Below are 20,357 nucleotides of genomic sequence, written 5' to 3'. Positions count from 1 at the left end.
GGGAGCAATGCATTTGTGGCTGTCAAGTCCAGCTCCTGTTCACCGTTTCCAAAGGACGTGAAGACAACTCAAATTACTGACTTAATCTTTCTTTTATTTTTCTTTTGTTCGTTGATTGCTCTGCCAGTGAATTAGGTTGTAACCTTAAAGACAGAACATGAATTACATTTTAAATTAAACATTTTAATTAAACATTTTATACTTTTCATTTTCCAAAATCAAAATGAAATATTCTTTTAACACAAAATCACCATTTTTAAACACCATGAAATTAAACAAATCATTTCACCATTGCCGTCTTTAGGTTGAACCGTGGAGTGACCTGAAGCGTCCTCTCTCTGCTGCTTGTCTTTACAAAATGCATCAGAGCATCCCCACAGGTGCTCCTAATAAGCAACACTGATTGCTGCTGCTCCTGCTGCACTCTGGGAAATGTAGTCTCACACAACTAGGCCCTCAGATTCAGCTCAACACCTCCCACTTGAGCTCCTGGTTTTTCCAATCCAGAGAGGTCACACAAACCCTTTAACCCTCTGCTTGTTCTTCAGTTGGAAGCAGAATGGCAAGGCGTCTGACATCTCTATGAAGAATCGTGGCTGGGTTTTTGGTTTGAAGCCTCTTGGTTCTTTCCTTGCCGTTCGCCTCCCAGGTTTTCTTCCTCACCCGGAGAAGAGTTCCTGCCACTCCCTCGTGGTTTGCTGTGTGGGATTCTTGTGCCAGCAGTGTGGACACCCATGCTTCAAATGGTAAAACTGGCACTGCTGTCTTCTCTTCGGTGAACGTCTGAATTCTGCCTCCACAAATTAGGAGTCCAGAGTTTACATCTTTGTATCCTACCAGTCTGCTTAGAGTTGTGTCTGAAACTGTACCTTCTTGAGCTGCAAGGAAGAGTGCCTCTTTATGTTCTTCAACAGTCAGAACAGCTTGCTTTGGTGATTCTACCTCCCACTTTGACTGTTTAGGGGCCCGGCATCCTCTTCAGCCACTGCTTGGCAGCTAGACAAACCCAGGCCACGACTCTCACCACTTTGGACAGGCTCCCGAATCTTTTTACCTCCACAAGATCTTTGACCCAGCCAGTGGGCTTCCTTCTTAGAAGAAGCGTTGGGTTCACCAAAGGTATCCCCCCTGGAGTTTCACTCTTTGGACTTTCCTGAGTGCCTTGTAGGTCTTCTCTCGGCTGTCTCCTTGTTTTGTTTTGTATCCATAACTGACTCTTTGAATGGCTCCCAAGACCGTTTGACTGTCAATTAGATGGAGCCATCTCTCGATCTTCATGCGGGCATGCTTTTCCACATACTCCCTAATCCTGGCTGCGAAGACAGCACCACAGATCTCAGCTTTCACAGCTTCTCCCTTCTGATCCAGGGGTGTCAACTTGGCTTTTGATTCAACGAATGGAACTTCAGTGCCTTGACCTGTCTCCCATCTTAAGTACATCACAGCTCCATAGGTTTTGTCACTCCCATCAGAGAATGTGATGCCCCAAGGTCTCCCTTTCCAGCCAGCTGGTGTGAGGCTCCTGTGGAATCTCACCTCTCCAAGCTGCACATTTTCTTCAAAAAGCTGTATGCCTTCTTCTCTGAGGCTTTCTGAGAGAGGTTCGTCCCAGGTTTCTTGGGTTAGTCTCCCACCCCCTCCTTCTTGGAATGCTTTCCTCACAAGAATTGCTCCCTTTTGTTTGGCAGGTGTAACTAAGCCGATTGGGTCATACAGTCCAGCCACTTGGCTTAAGAGAGCCCTCCTAGTCAGTGGATTAGGTGTCTCAGTTCTCACCTCCTCCTTGAGAAGATCTTTTCCGACTCTCATCTTCTTCTTCCTTTTGGAAAAGTTAACTGAGGTTAACATGTAGAGCTTGTCTTCATCCAAGGCTCTGTTGTCCCTCGTATGATTTGGAAGAATTCAGGTTTTACCTCGTGTCTCAGACAGACCCTCTGTCTCCATTCTTTGCCTCCCACTTTGCCCAGACCGAACCCATGGTTTGAGGAAGAAACCTCCCGCTTTCAAGATCTCTTCAACATTTTCTGTGATTTTTTCCAGTGTCTTTAGATCATTTTGGGAGGTCAAGATGTCGTCTACATAACTGTCCTCTTCAATGACTCTGCGCTCATCCTCCAAGTGAAGAAAGTTGGGCAGGCGTGCTGTTTCCCTCATAGCCAACTGAGCAATGCAACCAGCGGGTCTGTCCCCAATGTTGACTCTGGTAATTGCATATTCTTTTATCTCTTCATCTGGGCTGTCCCTCCAGAGGAACCTGTGTAGATGCATCTCACGCTCCTCCAGCCATACAGAGTTGTACATCTTTTTGATGTCTCTTAGAGATGCATATGTCCCTTCTCTGAACCTCAGCAGGACAGCTCTGATAGGGTTGAGAATGTCTGGTCCCTTCAGAAGAAGATCATTCATACTCATGCCTTTGTATTTCTGGCTACTATTCCACACAATACGAACTGGTGTTGTCACAGAATGAGGGTTTGGCGCCACCAGGTGGCTGACGTACCACACTGGTCCGTTCCACTCATCCATGATCTCGTTGGTGAGTCTTATGGCTGCCCCTCGTTTGACCATGTCATGGATCTGGGTAGCATATGCGACTTTCCAGTCCGGTTCTCTACTTCGTTGCTTTTCCATTCTTAAGAAACAAGCCTTGACTGCACCTTTGTTGTTTGGGAGAGAAGATGGATCTACCGTCCAAGGATACTTTGCGTCCCAATGTGGATCTGGTGTGTGAGCATCCCCCTCCTTGTAGATGAGGCCTCCTTTAATGATCTCCAGCTCCCTCTCCTCTGCGAGGGTCATTTCTTTTCTTCCCGGTGGACAGTTGCCACATCGGCATCCTTCACATCTCGGCTCACATGCAGCTCCAATGCTGTCCCAGTGCCACCACTCAAGGAACTCACGGTTACTGGCACCTGTAAATTTGGTCTGAGCCACATCCTTCTGTAGTAGCTGGACTGTGTCAGTGGTTGGACTTGTGCTTTCTTGATATTTGACAGCAGCTGCCCTCATGGAGCGAGCGAAGTGTGTTTTGGACTCATATGCTGCAACCTCCACTTCCTCAAATAAGTCGGGATGTGCTCCACCCACTGTCTTCCCCAATGGACTCTCCCACAAGACGAGGTCTCCGATGATTTTTACCCTCTGGGGAGCGAGTCTTCCCTCTCGGTGGCTAATGAGAAGTTCAACCTCTTCTGGCCTTTCCAATTCATGATGCAATTCTTTCGCTTTTTAACGGTAAAATACGCTCATGAGGACATTGTGAATGAAGGATATAAACACATGCCATCTGTCACAGACAATGAAGGGGCCTCATTTTTCATGTTTTAAATGTTTAACTATTTTTGGGGAAATATTGGGGAACGTTATTGGCCATTATACAAAACCTAATTATTGGCCATATGTGCATTACTATTAATTGAACACATTTGTGATGTATTTTCATACTTGCCATGGCACGATATGCAATATGTTGTACATTTTACATACTTAATTGGACGCATTAAATCAAATGATATACTTATTGTGTAGTATACCACTTATTTACATGTTGGCAAGAGTCACTCACAGGTATAAACAAGCCATCTGTCACAGACAATGAAGGTGTCTCATTTTTCATTTGGTTAATGTTTAAATATTTATGTAAAATATTTGGGACTTTATTGGCTATTATATAAATCCTAATTGTTACAGGCCATATGTGCATTATTTTTAATTGAATGTTGAATTGTGATTTTAAAAAATGTGTTATATACTATGGCACGATATGCAACACATCAAATCAAATGATGTACACTTATTGTTTGTACACCACTTATTTACATGTTGGCATTCGACGGGTGTATTTGATTTGATAAAACGATCTATTACCATGATAGACAAGTCTTTTCCAGGTTCATCTGTATTTATGTGTGCAAATTACGCAGCGGGTCAGGCTTATAATATGGCGCCTTGTTTATGTTTCCGAGTGAAGCCCAGCAGGGCTGCACAGCGGGTCTGCACTGCCTACCTGTGGACCCAACTTAAAGAGGACAAGCACCGCGTTTTAAGAATGGGAAGAGCGTTCCCCTTTAAACAAGGTGGGCTGAGCTTATTTGCAGTTCCCGCTCCTATGGCAACCCAATAGATCAGCATCATGAATATTCACAATTCACCACCAAAAAAAGAGAAAAAGAACGCACCCGCGATATGGATCAGTGATGTCAGCGCTCTCTAGAAACGCTCGACTGTATATATTGTGCGTGAGATTGCGTCGCGTTGTTTTGATGGCAGCTGGCCCGACATCTGGTGAAAAGAGCATCCTTCGTCGCGCGCGTGCATGACCTTTCCCGGCCGCGACGCACGTCCCTCACATGTCACGCTAAGGTGACTTTCAAACAGTTTTTTTTTTTTTTTGCCCCACTTTTGCGCACAAATGTCGGAACGGCGGAAAGATGCACATTTGGGGACCCAGTGGCCAAAGCGGACCGCCCGGGGCTGCGCGTGAGGACGCGTATGCAAACACTGTCAGGTAGTCTAATGATGTGACAGAGTGTGTGTCTCTGGTGTGTGTCAGTAGCGCCACGGCGGTGCGTGTCATGTGTAGCGGGCTTTCGGGGATTCAGGTTCTAGCTCCAGACGGATAGGGAGCGCGTGCGCTGGAGGCAGAACTCGTTACTCTATACAGCCGCTATAACAACCTGGATTTATTTCATCTCCCCCCCCCCCCCCCCCCCCCCCCACCACCAAGTATCGCTGTCACAATGGACCGGTTACACTCCTCCATGCGTAAAAGGCTGTACAGTCTGCCCCAGCACATTGGACAGAAAGCATCCATAATGGGCGAAGGGGAAGACGCAGAGAAGGACACCCGGAGGAAGAGTCTCCGGATGAAGTCGCTGCCGTCGCCGACCTCTGGGGGAAGCTGCAAAGGCATCGGGGAGACCAAAAGTGGGGAGTCCGTGATCATGGAGACGGACATCGGGAGACCGATGAAGACCAGCTCGAATGGAGACTGCCGGAGGTTCCGAGGCAGCCTCTCGTCCATCACGAGTCGCCATGTGCACGACTCCGACTCGGCGGAGGAGAGGCGCCTCATCACCGAGGGGGACGTCACCCCGAGCGAGGAGAGCCCCCCCGGAGCCACCGGCGACGAGCCGCCGGATCAAGGCGCGCAAGGGGCCGGCGGCGGCGGTACCGGCGGTGGTACCGATACCCAAAGAGACTCCGCCGACCAGCAGCCCGGGTTTATAAAGTTGGATGGCGTCGATCAAATTCTGCCGGACGACGAGAGATTATATCAAGCCGGGTTCATACACAGACAGCTCGGGGCGATGCTCCAGCCCGGGGTCAACAAGTTCTCCCTGAGGATGTTTGGAAGTGAGAAGGCGGTGGAGCGCGAACAGGAGCGGGTTAAATCCGCCGGATTTTGGATAATTCACCCGTACAGTGATTTCAGGTAAACGCACACACCTTTCCTGAGCGAAGCCCCCCTGCGCTATGCAGCCGACACGAGGGTTAGAAGGAAGGGTCACGTGACCGTCGGTGCCTTTCACCGGTCCAGGTGTCATCGTTCATGAAGATACTCATCAGATTAAGACCAACACACTCCTTGTTTTAGTCACCTTCACTTTAAAAGATTACAAAGTAATCAATTAACTTTACTGCCGTATAAAAAAAAATGTGTTAACCTATATCTGTTTTGTTATTGTCATAACACATATATCAATTATAATCTTTAGTTTCAGGATATATGGATATATATGCCATGAAACAACGCAGATAACACAACCTCTACTCATTAGGACCAATGCCATTCATACATGAAGCCTTATGGTTCCTCCTTTATTATAGAGACAACTTGTCATATAGTTTATCGTTGATGACGGTAAGTAATGAGGCCTTCACGTCACAAAGTCTTCACAGGCTTTAAAAAAAATAGATTTTCATATTCTACTTTTTATATAAATGGTCTTTTCAAACATACCAGGGTTAAGTGTATTTGGATTAATACTAACAATTCGAGTGCAATTTTATAATCACCGACTCATTTCATCTCTGAAAAACTGCATCTGCGAAACTGAATAATGAGTCCATGCGTGCTCTTTTGATGGCCTACAGATTGGCTCCATTGTTAGTGCCCTTGAGTTTGTGATTGGCTTTATTACATGCATCTGATTCATGGAGGCTCTCGGCTGCAGGACCAGCTGTAAGGTCCCTCATCCTCGCCTTTGGGATTATATGGATGTCATACAAAGCATTTCACGTGGAATCTCACTTTGTGCATCTCAAATGATGATAAAGTCCCATTGTGCTGTTCATGAACTTACTTATAGAACAGTGCTGTGGCTTGGACTACATACTGTACTTCCCCCCCCCCCCCCCCCCTCCATGAGTTATGATCTTGATATTATTATGCCTCATATAATCATATGGATTTCATTTGAGAGTGCTCATATAATTTTTCCTTCAACTTATCTAATTCAATTACATTTTAAGATCTATTTTCCTTTATTCATAGAAATCATTCAGTAACACAGCTTTAGATGACAGAGATCGAATATTTAGGAGACCACATTTAATAGACCTATTTTGTTGCACTGCTGAAATAATTGTGTTAACTTGTATAAGGTTATTGTGTACGACCTCTTCTGCTTACTTTTGATTTATTTAATTGAAGTGGCTGTGGGACAGACACAGTCTCTACTCTAAAGTCAAGGGTGGGTAACTGCTCGAATGGAAGAGCAGAGAAGGGTGTTAAACTACAACTCTGCTCCCGGTTCCTGATCTGAACCCTGGGTTGTCATAGATTAAGTCCGGTGATCAACTTGGTCATATTCGCAGAAATGAGACGCGCTCCGTCCAACGTGGGATGAATGCCGTCTCTCCTCATCAGATCAGGTTTTCCCCAGAAAGTCTTCCAGTTGTCTACGTAGCCCACATTATTCGCTGGGCACCACCTCGACAGCCAGCGGTTGAAAGCACCGCGTTTTAAGAATGGGAAGAGCGTTCCCCTTTAAACAAGGTGGGCTGAGCTTATTTGCAGTTCCCGCTCCTATGGCAACCCAATAGATCAGCATCATGAATATTCACAATTCACCACCAAAAAAAGAGAAAAAGAACGCACCCGCGATATGGATCAGTGATGTCAGCGCTCTCTAGAAACGCTCTACTGTATATATTGTGCGTGAGATTGCGTCGCGTTGTTTTGATGGCAGCTGGCCCGACATCTGGCATCCTTCGTCGCGCGCGTGCATGACCTTTCCCGGCCGCGACGCACGTCCCTCACATGTCACGCTAAGGTGACTTTCAAACAGTTTTTTGTTTTTTTTTGCCCCACTTTTGCGCACAAATGTCGGAACGGCGGAAAGATGCACATTTGGGGACCCAGTGGCCAAAGCGGACCGCCCGGGGCTGCGCGTGAGGACGCGTATGCAAACACTGTCAGGTAGTCTAATGATGTGACAGAGTGTGTCTCTCTGGTGTGTGTCAGCAGCGCCACGGCGGTGCGTGTCATGTGTAGCGGGCTTTCGGGGATTCAGGTTCTAGCTCCAGACGGATAGGGAGCGCGTGCGCCGGAGGCAGAACTCGTTACTCTATACAGCCGCTATAACAACCTGGATTTATTTCATCTCCCCCCCCCCCCCCCCCCCCCCCACCACCACCAAGTATCGCTGTCACAATGGACCGGTTACACTCCTCCATGCGTAAAAGGCTGTACAGTCTGCCCCAGCACATTGGACAGAAAGCATCCATAATGGGCGAAGGGGAAGACGCAGAGAAGGACACCCGGAGGAAGAGTCTCCGGATGAAGTCGCTGCCGTCGCCGACCTCTGGGGGAAGCTGCAAAGGCATCGGGGAGACCAAAAGTGGGGAGTCCGTGATCATGGAGACGGACATCGGGAGACCGATGAAGACCAGCTCGAATGGAGACTGCCGGAGGTTCCGAGGCAGCCTCTCGTCCATCACGAGTCGCCATGTGCACGACTCCGACTCGGCGGAGGAGAGGCGCCTCATCACCGAGGGGGACGTCACCCCGAGCGAGGAGAGCCCCCCCGGAGCCACCGGCGACGAGCCGCCGGATCAAGGCGCGCAAGGGGCCGGCGGCGGCGGTACCGGCGGTGGTACCGATACCCAAAGAGACTCCGCCGACCAGCAGCCCGGGTTTATAAAGTTGGATGGCGTCGATCAAATTCTGCCGGACGACGAGAGATTATATCAAGCCGGGTTCATACACAGACAGCTCGGGGCGATGCTCCAGCCCGGGGTCAACAAGTTCTCCCTGAGGATGTTTGGAAGTGAGAAGGCGGTGGAGCGCGAACAGGAGCGGGTTAAATCCGCCGGATTTTGGATAATTCACCCGTACAGTGATTTCAGGTAAACGCACACCTTTCCTGAGCGAAGCCCCCCTGCGCTATGCAGCCGACACGAGGGTTAGAAGGAAGGGTCACGTGACCGTCGGTGCCTTTCACCGGTCCAGGTGTCATCGTTCATGAAGATACTCATCAGATTAAGACCAACACACTCCTTGTTTTAGTCACCTTCACTTTAAAAGATTACAAAGTAATCAATTAACTTTACTGCCGTATAAAAAAAAATGTGTTAACCTATATCTGTTTTGTTATTGTCATAACACATATATCAATTATAATCTTTAGTTTCAGGATATATGGATATATATGCCATGAAACAACGCAGATAACACAACCTCTACTCATTAGGACCAATGCCATTCATACATGAAGCCTTATGGTTCCTCCTTTATTATAGAGACAACTTGTCATATAGTTTATCGTTGATGACGGTAAGTAATGAGGCCTTCACGTCACAAAGTCTTCACAGGCTTTAAAAAAAATAGATTTTCATATTCTACTTTTTATATAAATGGTCTTTTCAAACATACCAGGGTTAAGTGTATTTGGATTAATACTAACAATTCGAGTGCAATTTTATAATCACCGACTCATTTCATCTCTGAGAAACTGCATCTGCGAAACTGAATAATGAGTCCATGCGTGCTCTTTTGATGGCCTACAGATTGGCTCCATTGTTAGTGCCCTTGAGTTTGTGATTGGCTTTATTACATGCATCTGATTCATGGAGGCTCTCGGCTGCAGGACCAGCTGTAAGGTCCCTCATCCTCGCCTTTGGGATTATATGGATGTCATACAAAGCATTTCACGTGGAATCTCACTTTGTGCATCTCAAATGATGATAAAGTCCCATTGTGCTGTTCATGAATTTACTTATAGAACAGTGCTGTGGCTTGGACTACATACTGTACTTCCCCCCCCCCCCCTCCATGAGTTATGATCTTGATATTATTATGCCTCATATAATCATATGGATTTCATTTGAGAGTGCTCATATAATTTTTCCTTCAACTTATCTAATTCAATTACATTTTAAGATCTATTTTCCTTTATTCATAGCTTGTTTCTTAACCCTCCTGTTACCTTTAGGGTCAAATTGACCCCATTCAATGTTTAATGTCGGTGTTCTTTCGGGTCAATTTGACCCCAGGCTGTTTTTCACTGTGTCAAACATGTAAGAAATATCAACTTTTTTATATATTTAAAGGGCTATTTAGGTAGTCAACAAACAAACATAAAGTACCTCACACTTAAACTTGGAAAACAATATTAATTCTACTAATTTTCTGGAGGTTTTAATTGCTGGGGTCAAATTGACCCCACGGGTAAAATATGTCAGTAAATGTAAAGGTAACAGGAGGGTTAAACATTGAATGGGGTCAAATTGACCCGAAGGTAACAGGAGGGTTCAGTAAGTTAATTAACCATAACTTCTTTTTTTCTTCTGATTTATTAATGCAGGTGAATGTTTCATTACAAGCTTTGGATTCATATGTTTTCATATCATTTAAATCATGTAGTAGAAGTCTGTGTTGTTAGTCGCTGCTCTACTGAACTTCTCCTCGGCCGTGTCATTGAACGTTGTCCGGCGTTCTCCGGTTTGGCTATAATGGTTTAATGCCACGTGGCGTGTAGAATCTCACTTAAAGTGTGTCGTTCTACCTCGAGAGCGAGGTGTGTGACTTTGAGAGCCGTGTGAGTGGAAGTGTGAGTTGCTTATCGGCTTCAGTGGAAAAGACTCGGAGTCTCCCTGGTAGAGAAGCACACACTTTCCTGTTGAAGGGACACACACACACTGCAGTGGACTTGTTCTATACTCATTTGTCAGCTGTCTCGAAAAGTATATTTTTAATTCAACGGTTTGTGTGTATGTGAATTATATACAACACATATATATACATATATATTTATATATATCTATTTATATTTATATATATATATATTTATATCTATTTATATATCTATTTATATATATATATATATTTATTTATATATATATATAATAGTGCCTAATAGTAACTTAATGTTCAAATCCTCTTTTACAGTGTATTTGTCCACGGTCTGCATGTAAACAAGTGCAAAATGTTGTCTGGGAACTATTTGCAGATTTATTTATTTAATCTATATTTAACCAGGTGAATCCCATTGAGATTAAAAATCTTTCTTTTCGAGGGTGACCTGGACAAGACAGGCAGGGACATAAGAAACACATAGTTACAAATAAAAAACGTAAGAAACACAAAGTTACAGACAAAAAAACACAAGAAACACAAAGTTACACACAAAAAAATTAAGAAACACATAGTTAAAAATAAAAAACACAAGAAACACAAAGGTACAAATAAAAAATGAAAGAAACACAAAGTTACAAACAAAAAAATTAAGAAACACAGTTACAAATAAAAAACATAAGAAACACAAAGTTACAAACAAAAGAAACGCAGAACAAGACGAGTTTAAAGAAACTAAAAGTTAAGAGACTGTGTCATAACAGAGTTATTTAACCCTCCTGTTACCTTAACATTTACTAACATATTTTACCCTCGGGGTCAATTTGACCCCAGCAATTAAAACCTCCAGAAAATTATTAGAATTAATATTGTTTCCCAAGTTTAAGTGTGAGGTACTTTATGTTTGTTTGTTGACTACCTAAATAGCCCTTTAAATATATTTAAAAAGTTGATATTTCTTATATGTTGGACACAGTGAAAAACAGCCTGGGATCAAATTGACCCCAAAGAACATAGATGTTAAACATTGAATGGGGTCAAATTGACCCGAAAGGTAAAAGGAGGGTTAAGAAACATTGACATATTTGGGAGCCTCCTTTTCTTTCATTCCATATTTAAAAGCAGTAGATCCTAAAACACTGATGAACGTTTCCTTTCCCCAAACCATTCAGACATCATCAGGCAGCGAGACGTGTCGCGGTCAGCTGGGTGACGCTCTCCCATCGCTCGTCTCGTGTGACCTCCTCTGCTCGCTTATACTCACTCAAATGCCACGGGGATGAAGGGTGATTTTGGGGGCTTGGGGGGGGGGGGGGGGGGGACTGTCCTGATACTGAAAGGTCAGATATTTGGCACCAGTTTTGAAGTGCCTTTGAGCAAGGTGCTCGAACCACGCTGCACTTAACGGACCTGAATGGACTCGGTGTGACTCCCTCAGTGAGATCTATGACAATAATTCAAAATGCACTGAGAGGGAAGTGCTCCAAACAAATTAGGTTAGCAGCCCACTTGTTCGGGGTCTGAGGGCGGATACTCTGTATTACCATGATTAAACATTTTGTGTGGCTGGGTCACTCAACTCTATCATAATCACCCAGCTCTACAATTACAACCGCAGCTGTAGCACTCGATCAGGAGAGGACGGCCAATGAGCTGCTGCTTAAGCGAACTATGGCGGAACAAATCAATAGATTCAAGTATCTATGATACATTTTCGTCAGTGAGAAAATGCCTCAACTATTTGAAACCCGTAGGAGAAAAATAGTTCATCGTGACGTGGTGAGATGAGTTACAGCTCGTATTTTATTTTTTAATGGACGTTGTATTTGGGCGCCGACTTTCTCCCAAAATCAGGATCAGAGACGGGACAATGCGACTGTAATTAAAGTACGAGAGGAAGATGAGAGGGACCTTTTTTTAATGTTCCCGGAGAAGAGAAGTTTTTTTTATATTCCCATGTCTGCATCAAAGCTTTAAGCACCATAAACTCAAATTAGAATGTCACAAGGAATCACGAGTCGTCACCGCACCCCAAATTCGGCCAGAATCTTGCTCTCGCCGAGTATTGTATAACGCTGAGAAGCAAAGGGAGCAGCGATATCTTGCGAAGGGGGAAGAAGGGATTAAAAATGTCATCATAATCCAATCTACGGCCTCGTTTCCGGACCCAGAGCTCGAGCGGCCTCGTTGGATTCTGGAGACGAGCGTCTTCCCAGTGAGCCGGCGGGGTCAGTTCACCACGACGTCCACCAGGGGAACAAAACGGAAACGAGCTTTCCTATAGAACAGGGCTGTCAAACTCGTATTCACCGTGGGCCAAAATCAGCATCATGGCCGCCCTCTTAAAGGGCCGGAAACACTTTATAAACTCATCGAACATGTTGTTAAATAACTCTCTTTGCATTTAATTATTGTTTATTTGAGTGTAGAAATATTGTACATCAGAAAATGTCTCTAATATTACCACATGAATCCAATTAATCCTAAACCTTCAAAATAAAAGCACGGGATATTTTTCTTCAAAGGTGATCACGTGTCTTTTAAAGCCGCCAGCGGCCACATAAAGCGATGCGGCGGGCCGGATTCGGCCCATGGGCCTTGTGTTTGACACCTGTGCTATAGAACGACTGATTCAGTTGGAGTCAGAAATATTTTAAGACAGAAATATTGTACATCAGAAAATGTCTCTAATATTACCACATGAATCCATTTAATCCTAAACCTTCAAAATAAAAGCACGGGATATTTTTCTTCAAAGGTGATCACGTGTCTTTAAAGCCGCCAGGGGCCACATAAAGCGATGCGGCGGGCCGGATCCGGCCCACGGGCCTTGTGTTTGACACCTGTGCTATAGAACGACTGATTCAGTTGGAGTCTTTTTAATATGGTCGATTATTATGCTGACCATGACATATCTCTGGGGGTTTGAAAAGGATTGCTGAACAATGCATCTGATTGGTGGGATTAGTGCCGCCTCCTCCCCGCTCCTTTAAACGACTTTAAAACTGTTTCCGAGACGCATCGAAGCCGCATTTATCGTAAAATAGAGATTGGTAAAAGTCGATGCTCATTGTCTTTTCTTTTTTTTAAAGAATATTTTTCCGGGCTTGATTGACAAATCGAGGCTCTTCTCACACGACGGAGCCTCCATCTGCGTGATGGTTTCCTTACCCGTTGTATGGACGAGCCCCGCTTGAGTGGATTCTATCAATGCGGCCGCATTGTGCAGCGTTCGGGACGCAATATTCTAATGCATCCCTCTGATCGTCAAGTGCCTTTTTTAATTATCTTGCGATTCAGGACCCAGAGGACACATCTGTTGGAAAGTCTTCCTGCATTACCCCCGGGGAGATGGAAAAGGGGGCGTCGCACATCATAATTTAGAAGTTTTGTTGTTGTACTGACGGCTCTATTAATCCCCGATTTCTCCTTTTATAACACTATCAGAGAGGGGGGGCTATCAATCAGTTAAATCCCTTTGCAGCAGTCCTTCCATCCCCTTATATGCAAAGTCCAACCGCCTATTTTTTTTATTCCTCCCACACATCCAGCTCTGTTTCCCAGAAGACACTTACCGACATAAATCCTCTGGAAAGACATCTTACAACTTCTGTTATTTCTTTTCTTCTTCTTCAGAGAATACATTGAAGAAGAAGTAGAGCAGACGTGGTCACCGATGTTGTTCAAGGAGAGTAACATTGAGGCAACGTGGTGACTGACTGGGACTGCGCTGTGTTCCTCAGAGTTTCTGTGTTGCCTATCAATTTAATTTTGATTTATTGTTTCATTCTCTCGCTGCAGTTTACATGTCCACCGTTAGCCCCGATAGACAGATCCTCACAGCAGCATAGTCGTGTGGAGCCTTTTTTTGGTCGGGATTATCTCCTTGATGAATTTAAGGCACTACACAAATTGTTGCGCCTTAGCTTTGTAGTCCTGATGAGCAGCTACCACCAGTCACAGGCTGTTACACAGAGGTCAAGGTGAGGGGTGCAGAGGTCAAAGTGAGAGGTACACAGAGGTCAATGTGAGAGTTGAATAGAGGTCAAGGTGAGATGTACACAGAGGTCGAGGTGAGGGGTGCAGAGGTCAAAGTGAGAGGTACACAGAGGTCAATGTGAGATGTACACAGAGGTCGAGGTAAGAGGTTCACAAAGCTCGAGGTGAGAGGTACACAGAGGTCGAGGTGAGAGGTTCACAGAGGTCGAGGTGAGAGGAACACAGAGGTCGAGGTGAGAGGTACACAGAGGTCAAGGTGAGAGGTTCACAGAGGTCAAGGTGAGGCGCTCGAGATGCAGTCGAGGAATGTGAAGCCTGTTTAAAGAGATTTGACAGGTTTTTTTTAGTCTTAATGATGATGATAATTGAAAGATCCATATCCGATGAGCATGTTTCAGATGAAAGATGGACCGTGGAGTCGGAGCGGGCCCTCATCTCGTCGGCTACCTTCGTGTAAATATACACGGGAAGAGAAAAACCCCCAAAAAACACAGGAGGAATGACACTATATTCCTTTCAGGTCTCCATCAAAATAATTCCTCCTTTCTTTTTATTTTTTGTGGCAAAACACGGTGGATCACAGTCGGCTCTGGGCCCGGAGAGCGGGGTAATCAAAAGAGGAATGCACCAACATTAGGAGCCGAGAGATTATTAACGGGCACAATTTAGTTGGTATGATGTCGTCCGTGACCTCGCCGCGCACACGCGTGTGTGTGTGTGAAATCAGGACACAATACCCCCCCCCCTCCTCCTCCCTCCTGATTTGTCATTTAATTCCGCTCTAGGTATTAGGCAGAGAGCTGAAGTGACAGTAATCTGGAGGTGAGATTATTTTTGATTGATTGGTCGTCGTATCCATTTTTGAAAATGGGGAAATGCTTCCGGAAGTTTTTTCTTCTTTTTTCTCTGCCGAGTGCCGTCCCCCAGCTGGTAGGCTGCTCCATGTATTTTTTGGTCACCTGACCAGATGTAATGCGCTGTGTCCTTCCCACACCGCCACCCTCTGCACCACCACATCAATTTATAATCTCTCCAGGTGGATACACAACACGAGTCCACCGAGTTTTTTTTTTTCCACTTCACACATTTCAGTGTCACATTTATTTCTTCTCCACTGGAGAGATAACCAGAGATAAAGATGTCAGATTCAGTCCAGCTCCACATTCCAGGAGAGTTGACTCTGTCTTGTGTATTTCGGGCGAAGAACACGTCTGTCGACCTTCTGTATGAACGCGCTGCTTCTGGCTTTCTTTGCAAGTCACAACATCTGTGAACTGAGAGTGGCCTCTCTCTGCATGAGGGACACTTGACCCCTGTTGACCTCCCCCGTCCACGTGGATACAGCACGACCTCTTTCTCTCTCCTCTCACTCTCTTACTCTCTCACACATACACGCATGAACAGTAACGCTATCTCTCTCTCTCTATTTCTATCGCGCCCTCCCTCTCTCTCGCTCTCCATCGCTCTCTCTATCTTCTCTCTCTGTCTCTCTCTCTATCGCTCTCATTCTCTCTATCCTCTCACTCTGTCCCTCTCTCTTGCTCTCTCTCCTCTCTATCTCTCTCCTCTCTCTCTCTTACTCTCTCACACAAACACGCATAAACAGTAACGCTCTCTATCTCTCTCTCACTCGCTCGCTCTCTATTTCTATCTCGCCTCTCTCTCTCTCGCTCTCCATCGCTCTCTCTATCTTCTCTCTCTGTCTCACTCTCTATCGCTCTCATTCTCTCTCCTCTCTCTCTCTTACTCTCTCACACATACATGCATAAACAGTAACGCTCTCTATCTCTCTCGCTCTCTATTTCTATCTCGCCCTCTCTCTCGCTCTCTTTCCATCGCTCTCTCTATCTTCTCTCTCTGTCTCACTCTCTCTCTATCCTCTCACTCTGTCTCTCTCTCTCTCTATCCTCTCACTCTGTCTCTCTCACTCTCTCTCTGTCGTCTCGCTCTATCTCTCTCACTCTCTCTCTATCCTCTCTCTCTGTCTCTCTCTCTCTCTCTCTCTCTTCAGTTTCAGTCGTTTCTGAGCCGACTGGCAGAAACACTACCCGGTTCCCCTGCTGGTGACTCAGGTAGACGACCGCGGGATACCACCGGAGAGCTTTCATTCTTCTCTATCTCACTCGTCCCTCTCTTTCTTGCCCACCATCTTTTATTCCATTGCCCCGATACAACTCTCCAGCTGCCTGTGCAGAGCAGACGTGGACAGGAGGATTGGTGTTAAATGACCTCAGGTGTGCTCTGTCAGAATGTATAGAAGGCTAAAGCACTTTGGACCCAGTGGGGCTTCCACTCAGAGACGGAACCCGAATAAAAGAACTGTGTGTGTGTGTGTGTGTGTGTGTGTCTGTGTGTGTGTGTGTGTGTCTAGCACGATTCACAAGAAATACTTCCCCCTGATCGATGTGTTTGAACACACGCTGGTTGTGGAGGAAACTCAGACAAATGGCTGGATTGCGAGACATGCAGAGACACACTGCTGCTATAGGGGTAGGGACGAGGGGGTGGCGGCTGGGGGACGAGGGGGTGGCGGCTGGGGGACGAGGCGGCGGCTGGGGACGAGGGGTGGTGGCTGGGGACGAGGGGTGGCGGCTGGGCGAGGGGTGGCGGCTGGAGGACGAGGGGTGGCGGCTGGGGGCGAGGGTGGCGGCTGGGGACGAGGTGGCGGCTGGGGACGAGGGGTGGCGGCTGGGGGACGAGGGGGTGGCGGCGGCTGGGGGCGAGGTGGTGGCGGCTGGGGCGAGGGTGGGCGGCTGGGGACGAGGGGTGGCGGCTGGGGGACGAGGGGTGGCGGCTGGGGACGAGGGGTGGCGGCTGGGGACGAGGTGGTGGCGGCTGGAGGACGAGGGGTGGCGGGCTGGGGACGAGGGGTGGCGGCTGGGGGCGAGGGGTGGCGGGCTGGGGACGAGGGTGGCGGGGCTGGGGGCGAGGGGGTGGCGGCTGGAGGGGCGAGGGGTGGCGGCTGGGGGCGAGGGTGGCGGCTGGGGGACGAGGGGTGGCGGCTGGGGACGAGGGGTGGCGGCTGGCTGGGGCGGTGGCGGCTGGGGGCGAGGTGCGGCTGGGGGACCAGGGTGGCGGCTGGGGACGAGGGGTGGCCAGGTGGCTGGGGCGAGGGGTGGCTGGGGGACCAGGTGGTGGCTGGGGCGAGGTGGCGGCTGGGGACCGAGGGTGCGGCTGGGGACCCAGGGTGGTGGCGGCTGGGGACCTGAGGGTGGCGGCTGGGGGCGAGGGGTGGCGGTGGAGGGTGGCTGGGGACGAGGGGTGGCGGCTGGGGACAGGGTGGGCGGCTGGGGGCGAGGGTGGCGGCTGGGGGACGAGGGTGTGGCTGGCTGGGGGGCGAGGGGTGGCGGCTGGGGGCAGGGGCATGTGGCTGGGGGACGAGGGGGTGGTGGTGGCTGGGGGACGAGGGGTGGCTGGCTGGGACCGAGGGTGGCTGGGGACGAGGGGTGGCGGCTGGGGGCGAGGGGTGGCGGCTGGGGACGAGGGTGGCGGCTGGGGACGAGGGGTGGCGGCTGGGGGCGAGGGTGGCGGGCTGGGGGCGAGGGTGGTGGTGGCTGGGGACGAGGGGTGGTGGCTGGCTGGGACGAGGGGTGGCGGCTGGGGGACGAGGGGGTTGCGGCTGGGGGATGAGGGGGTGGCGGCGGCTGGAGGACGAGGGGGTTGCGGCTAAGGCCGTATCCGGCCTGCGGGCCTTAGTTTGAGGACCACTGGTCTTGTGTTGATGTCTATCAATTTCGCTCATTTGGAAAATGACGTAAGAGGGCAATACGGATCCGTATCAGACCAGCGAGGAGGGCAATACGTGGCTGGCATGACGACCCATGAGCCAATCAGAATGCTTGTACTGTTGTTGCTATAAAATAATTCATCTTTATTCATAAAGAAAATGTAAGCTAGTGGTCTGATGCTGCCCAGAGGAAACGCAGGTTGAGGACAGCATCATCCGTGTATTGCTGCTTATGCTTCAACTCTGTCAGTTTTTTTTTGCCTTGGGTGCCCTTTTTTGGGGTTTGAGCACCTGCCCCCCAAAATGTCTGTGCACGTGCCTGCTTTAGAAGCTCCTTGAACATATTGTTAAATAACTTTCTTTGTATTTCATTGTTGTCTATTTGAGTGTAGACATATTGTACATAAGAAAATGTCTCTAGTATTACGACATAAATCCATTTTATTTGAAACCTTCAAAATAATAGCACAGGAAACTTTTCTTCAATTTCTTTAAGAAAGGGTGATCACATGTCTTTCAAGCCGTCAGGGGCCACATAAAATGATGCGGTGGGCCGGATTTGGCCCGCGGGCCTTGTGTTTGACACCTGTGTTCTAGAGAGTCTAGATTATTAGACATATTTCCTTAGTCATCCAGCCCCAGATCCCCTTTTCCCCAGTTAGCATAGCCGTTCTGTCTGGTGAGCTCTTCCTCGTCTTGGATGGATCCACACTGGGAGTTTGTATTTGTATCTGTCAAGATTCAAGATTCAAGATGTTTTATTTGTCACATACACACACAGGGTGTGCAGTGAAATGAAAGTGGCAATGCTCAGCAGGAATGTGCAAGGGCAACAAGTACACACTATTTACAAATAAAAAACAACACAATATTTACAGTAAGTGTGTGTGTGTGTGTGTGTGTGCCTAAGAGGGGCAGTTGTGTGGGTCTATGTGGGGGTCCTGGTGAGGTCGGAGTTCACAATCCTGATGGCCTGAGGAAAGAAACTCCGTCTCAGTCTCTCTGTTCTTGCAGCGTGACTACGGAGGCGCCTGCCTGACCGCAGCAGCTGAAACAGTCTGTTGTTGGGGTGGTGAGGATCCTTCATGATCCTGCCGGCTCTGGTTCTGCACCTCCTGGTGTACAAGTCCTGCAGGGTGGGAGTGTAGTTCCAATAGTGCGCTCAGCCGAACGCACTACTCTCTGCAGAGCCTTCCTGTCCTGAGCGGAGCAGTTGCCAAACCAGGCTGTGATGCTTCCTGTCAGGACGCTCTCTACAGCTCCAGAGTAGAAGGACTGAAGGATCCTCTGGGAAACTTTAAATTTCCTCAGCTGCCTGAGGTGGTAGAGCGCTGCCTTGCCTTTCTCACCAGAGTGTCTGTGTTTGTTGACCATGTCAGATCCTCGGTGATGTGGACTCCCAGGTATTTATACCCACCCTCTCCACAGTAGTCCCGTTAATCCCCAGTGGTGAGTACGTCCTCTGTTGTTGTACCCTCCTAAAGTCCACAATCAGCTCCTTAGTTTTGGTGACATTCATGATGAGGCTGTTGTCCTGGCACCAGAGTGACAGATCAGCAACTTCCTCCAGGTAGGCCTTCTCGTCGTGTGTGGAGATCAGGCCCACCACCACTGTGTCATCCGCAAACTTGATGATGGTGTTGGTGCTGAACCTGGCCACACAGTCATGTGTGTACAGGGAGTACAGTAGGGGGCTGAGGACGCAACCCTGGGGGATCCTGTGTTCAGGGTGAGGATTTGAGGTGTGTCTGCCCACCCTGACCACCTGTGGCCTGGCGGTCAGGAAGTCCAGGATCCAAGCACACAGGGGGGTGTTCAGTCCCAGCTCAATCAGCTTGCCGGCCAGTCTGGAGGGGACTATGGTGTTGAAAGCTGAACTATAATCAATGAACAGCAGTCTCACATAGCCCCCCCTCTGGCTGTCCAGATGAGAGAGTGTGGTGTGCAGTACCTGGGAGACAGCATCATCCGTGGATCTGTTTGGGCGATAAGCAAACTGCAGCGGGTCCGGTGTTTGATTGAAGAGCAACGCTGCCGTGTGTAAATCCAACCCTGACCCTGTTTAGCGTGTACCGTCCAGAACGTCCAGAAATTACAAGAGCTAACAAATAAACATGATGAATCCTGCCCCCGTTTGGTCGAGCAGTCGGATAATCCTCCAGTATTTGCTTACTCACGCTAAACAGCATCTCCTATTTGATTTGAACTCATGCTCCGAGTGTCTTCTCTCTGAGGCCTTTCAATCGGCTTTTAAGCTTCTATTAATTATGGTTTCATCACCTCAAAACAACAGCGTGGGAAGAAAAGTCATGGCTCCTATTTCCAGCATACCATCCTACTATGTTATCTCTCTTCACACTCTTCCTCCCCGTCCTTTTTGTCCTTATACGTCACCCAGAGCCTCCTTTTCTCTCCCCTTATTTCTTCTCTCTCCCCGTCACACTTTGAACCTCAGATTGCCGTTTTTTTTTTTTTTTGGAGATGGATTAGAATAAAGGCTTTCCATTGTGTGCTGCTAGATGTGCTGAGTGCAGCACCTGCAGTGGTGAAGAT

At 47.8% G+C, this 20,357-nt stretch overlaps 1 protein-coding gene across 1 annotated transcript in view; it reads left to right on the top strand.

Annotated features, from left to right (window-relative positions):
* Positions 1-7,657: 7,657 nt before the first annotated feature.
* hcn4 (hyperpolarization activated cyclic nucleotide-gated potassium channel 4) overlaps positions 7,658-20,357 on the top strand; it is a 70,370-nt gene continuing 57,670 nt past the window's right edge. The window contains exon 1 of the mRNA XM_056411981.1: positions 7,658-8,352. Coding sequence (XP_056267956.1) covers positions 7,658-8,352 — 695 coding nt within the window. The remainder of the gene's footprint in view (positions 8,353-20,357) is intronic.

This window comes from Pseudoliparis swirei, chromosome 4 (assembly GCF_029220125.1).
Source record: "Pseudoliparis swirei isolate HS2019 ecotype Mariana Trench chromosome 4, NWPU_hadal_v1, whole genome shotgun sequence".
In the NCBI taxonomy this organism is placed as follows: Eukaryota; Metazoa; Chordata; class Actinopteri; order Perciformes; family Liparidae; genus Pseudoliparis; species Pseudoliparis swirei.
The sequence above is the reverse complement of the archived record's forward strand: the minus strand, read 5'-3'. Positions and strand labels throughout refer to the sequence as shown.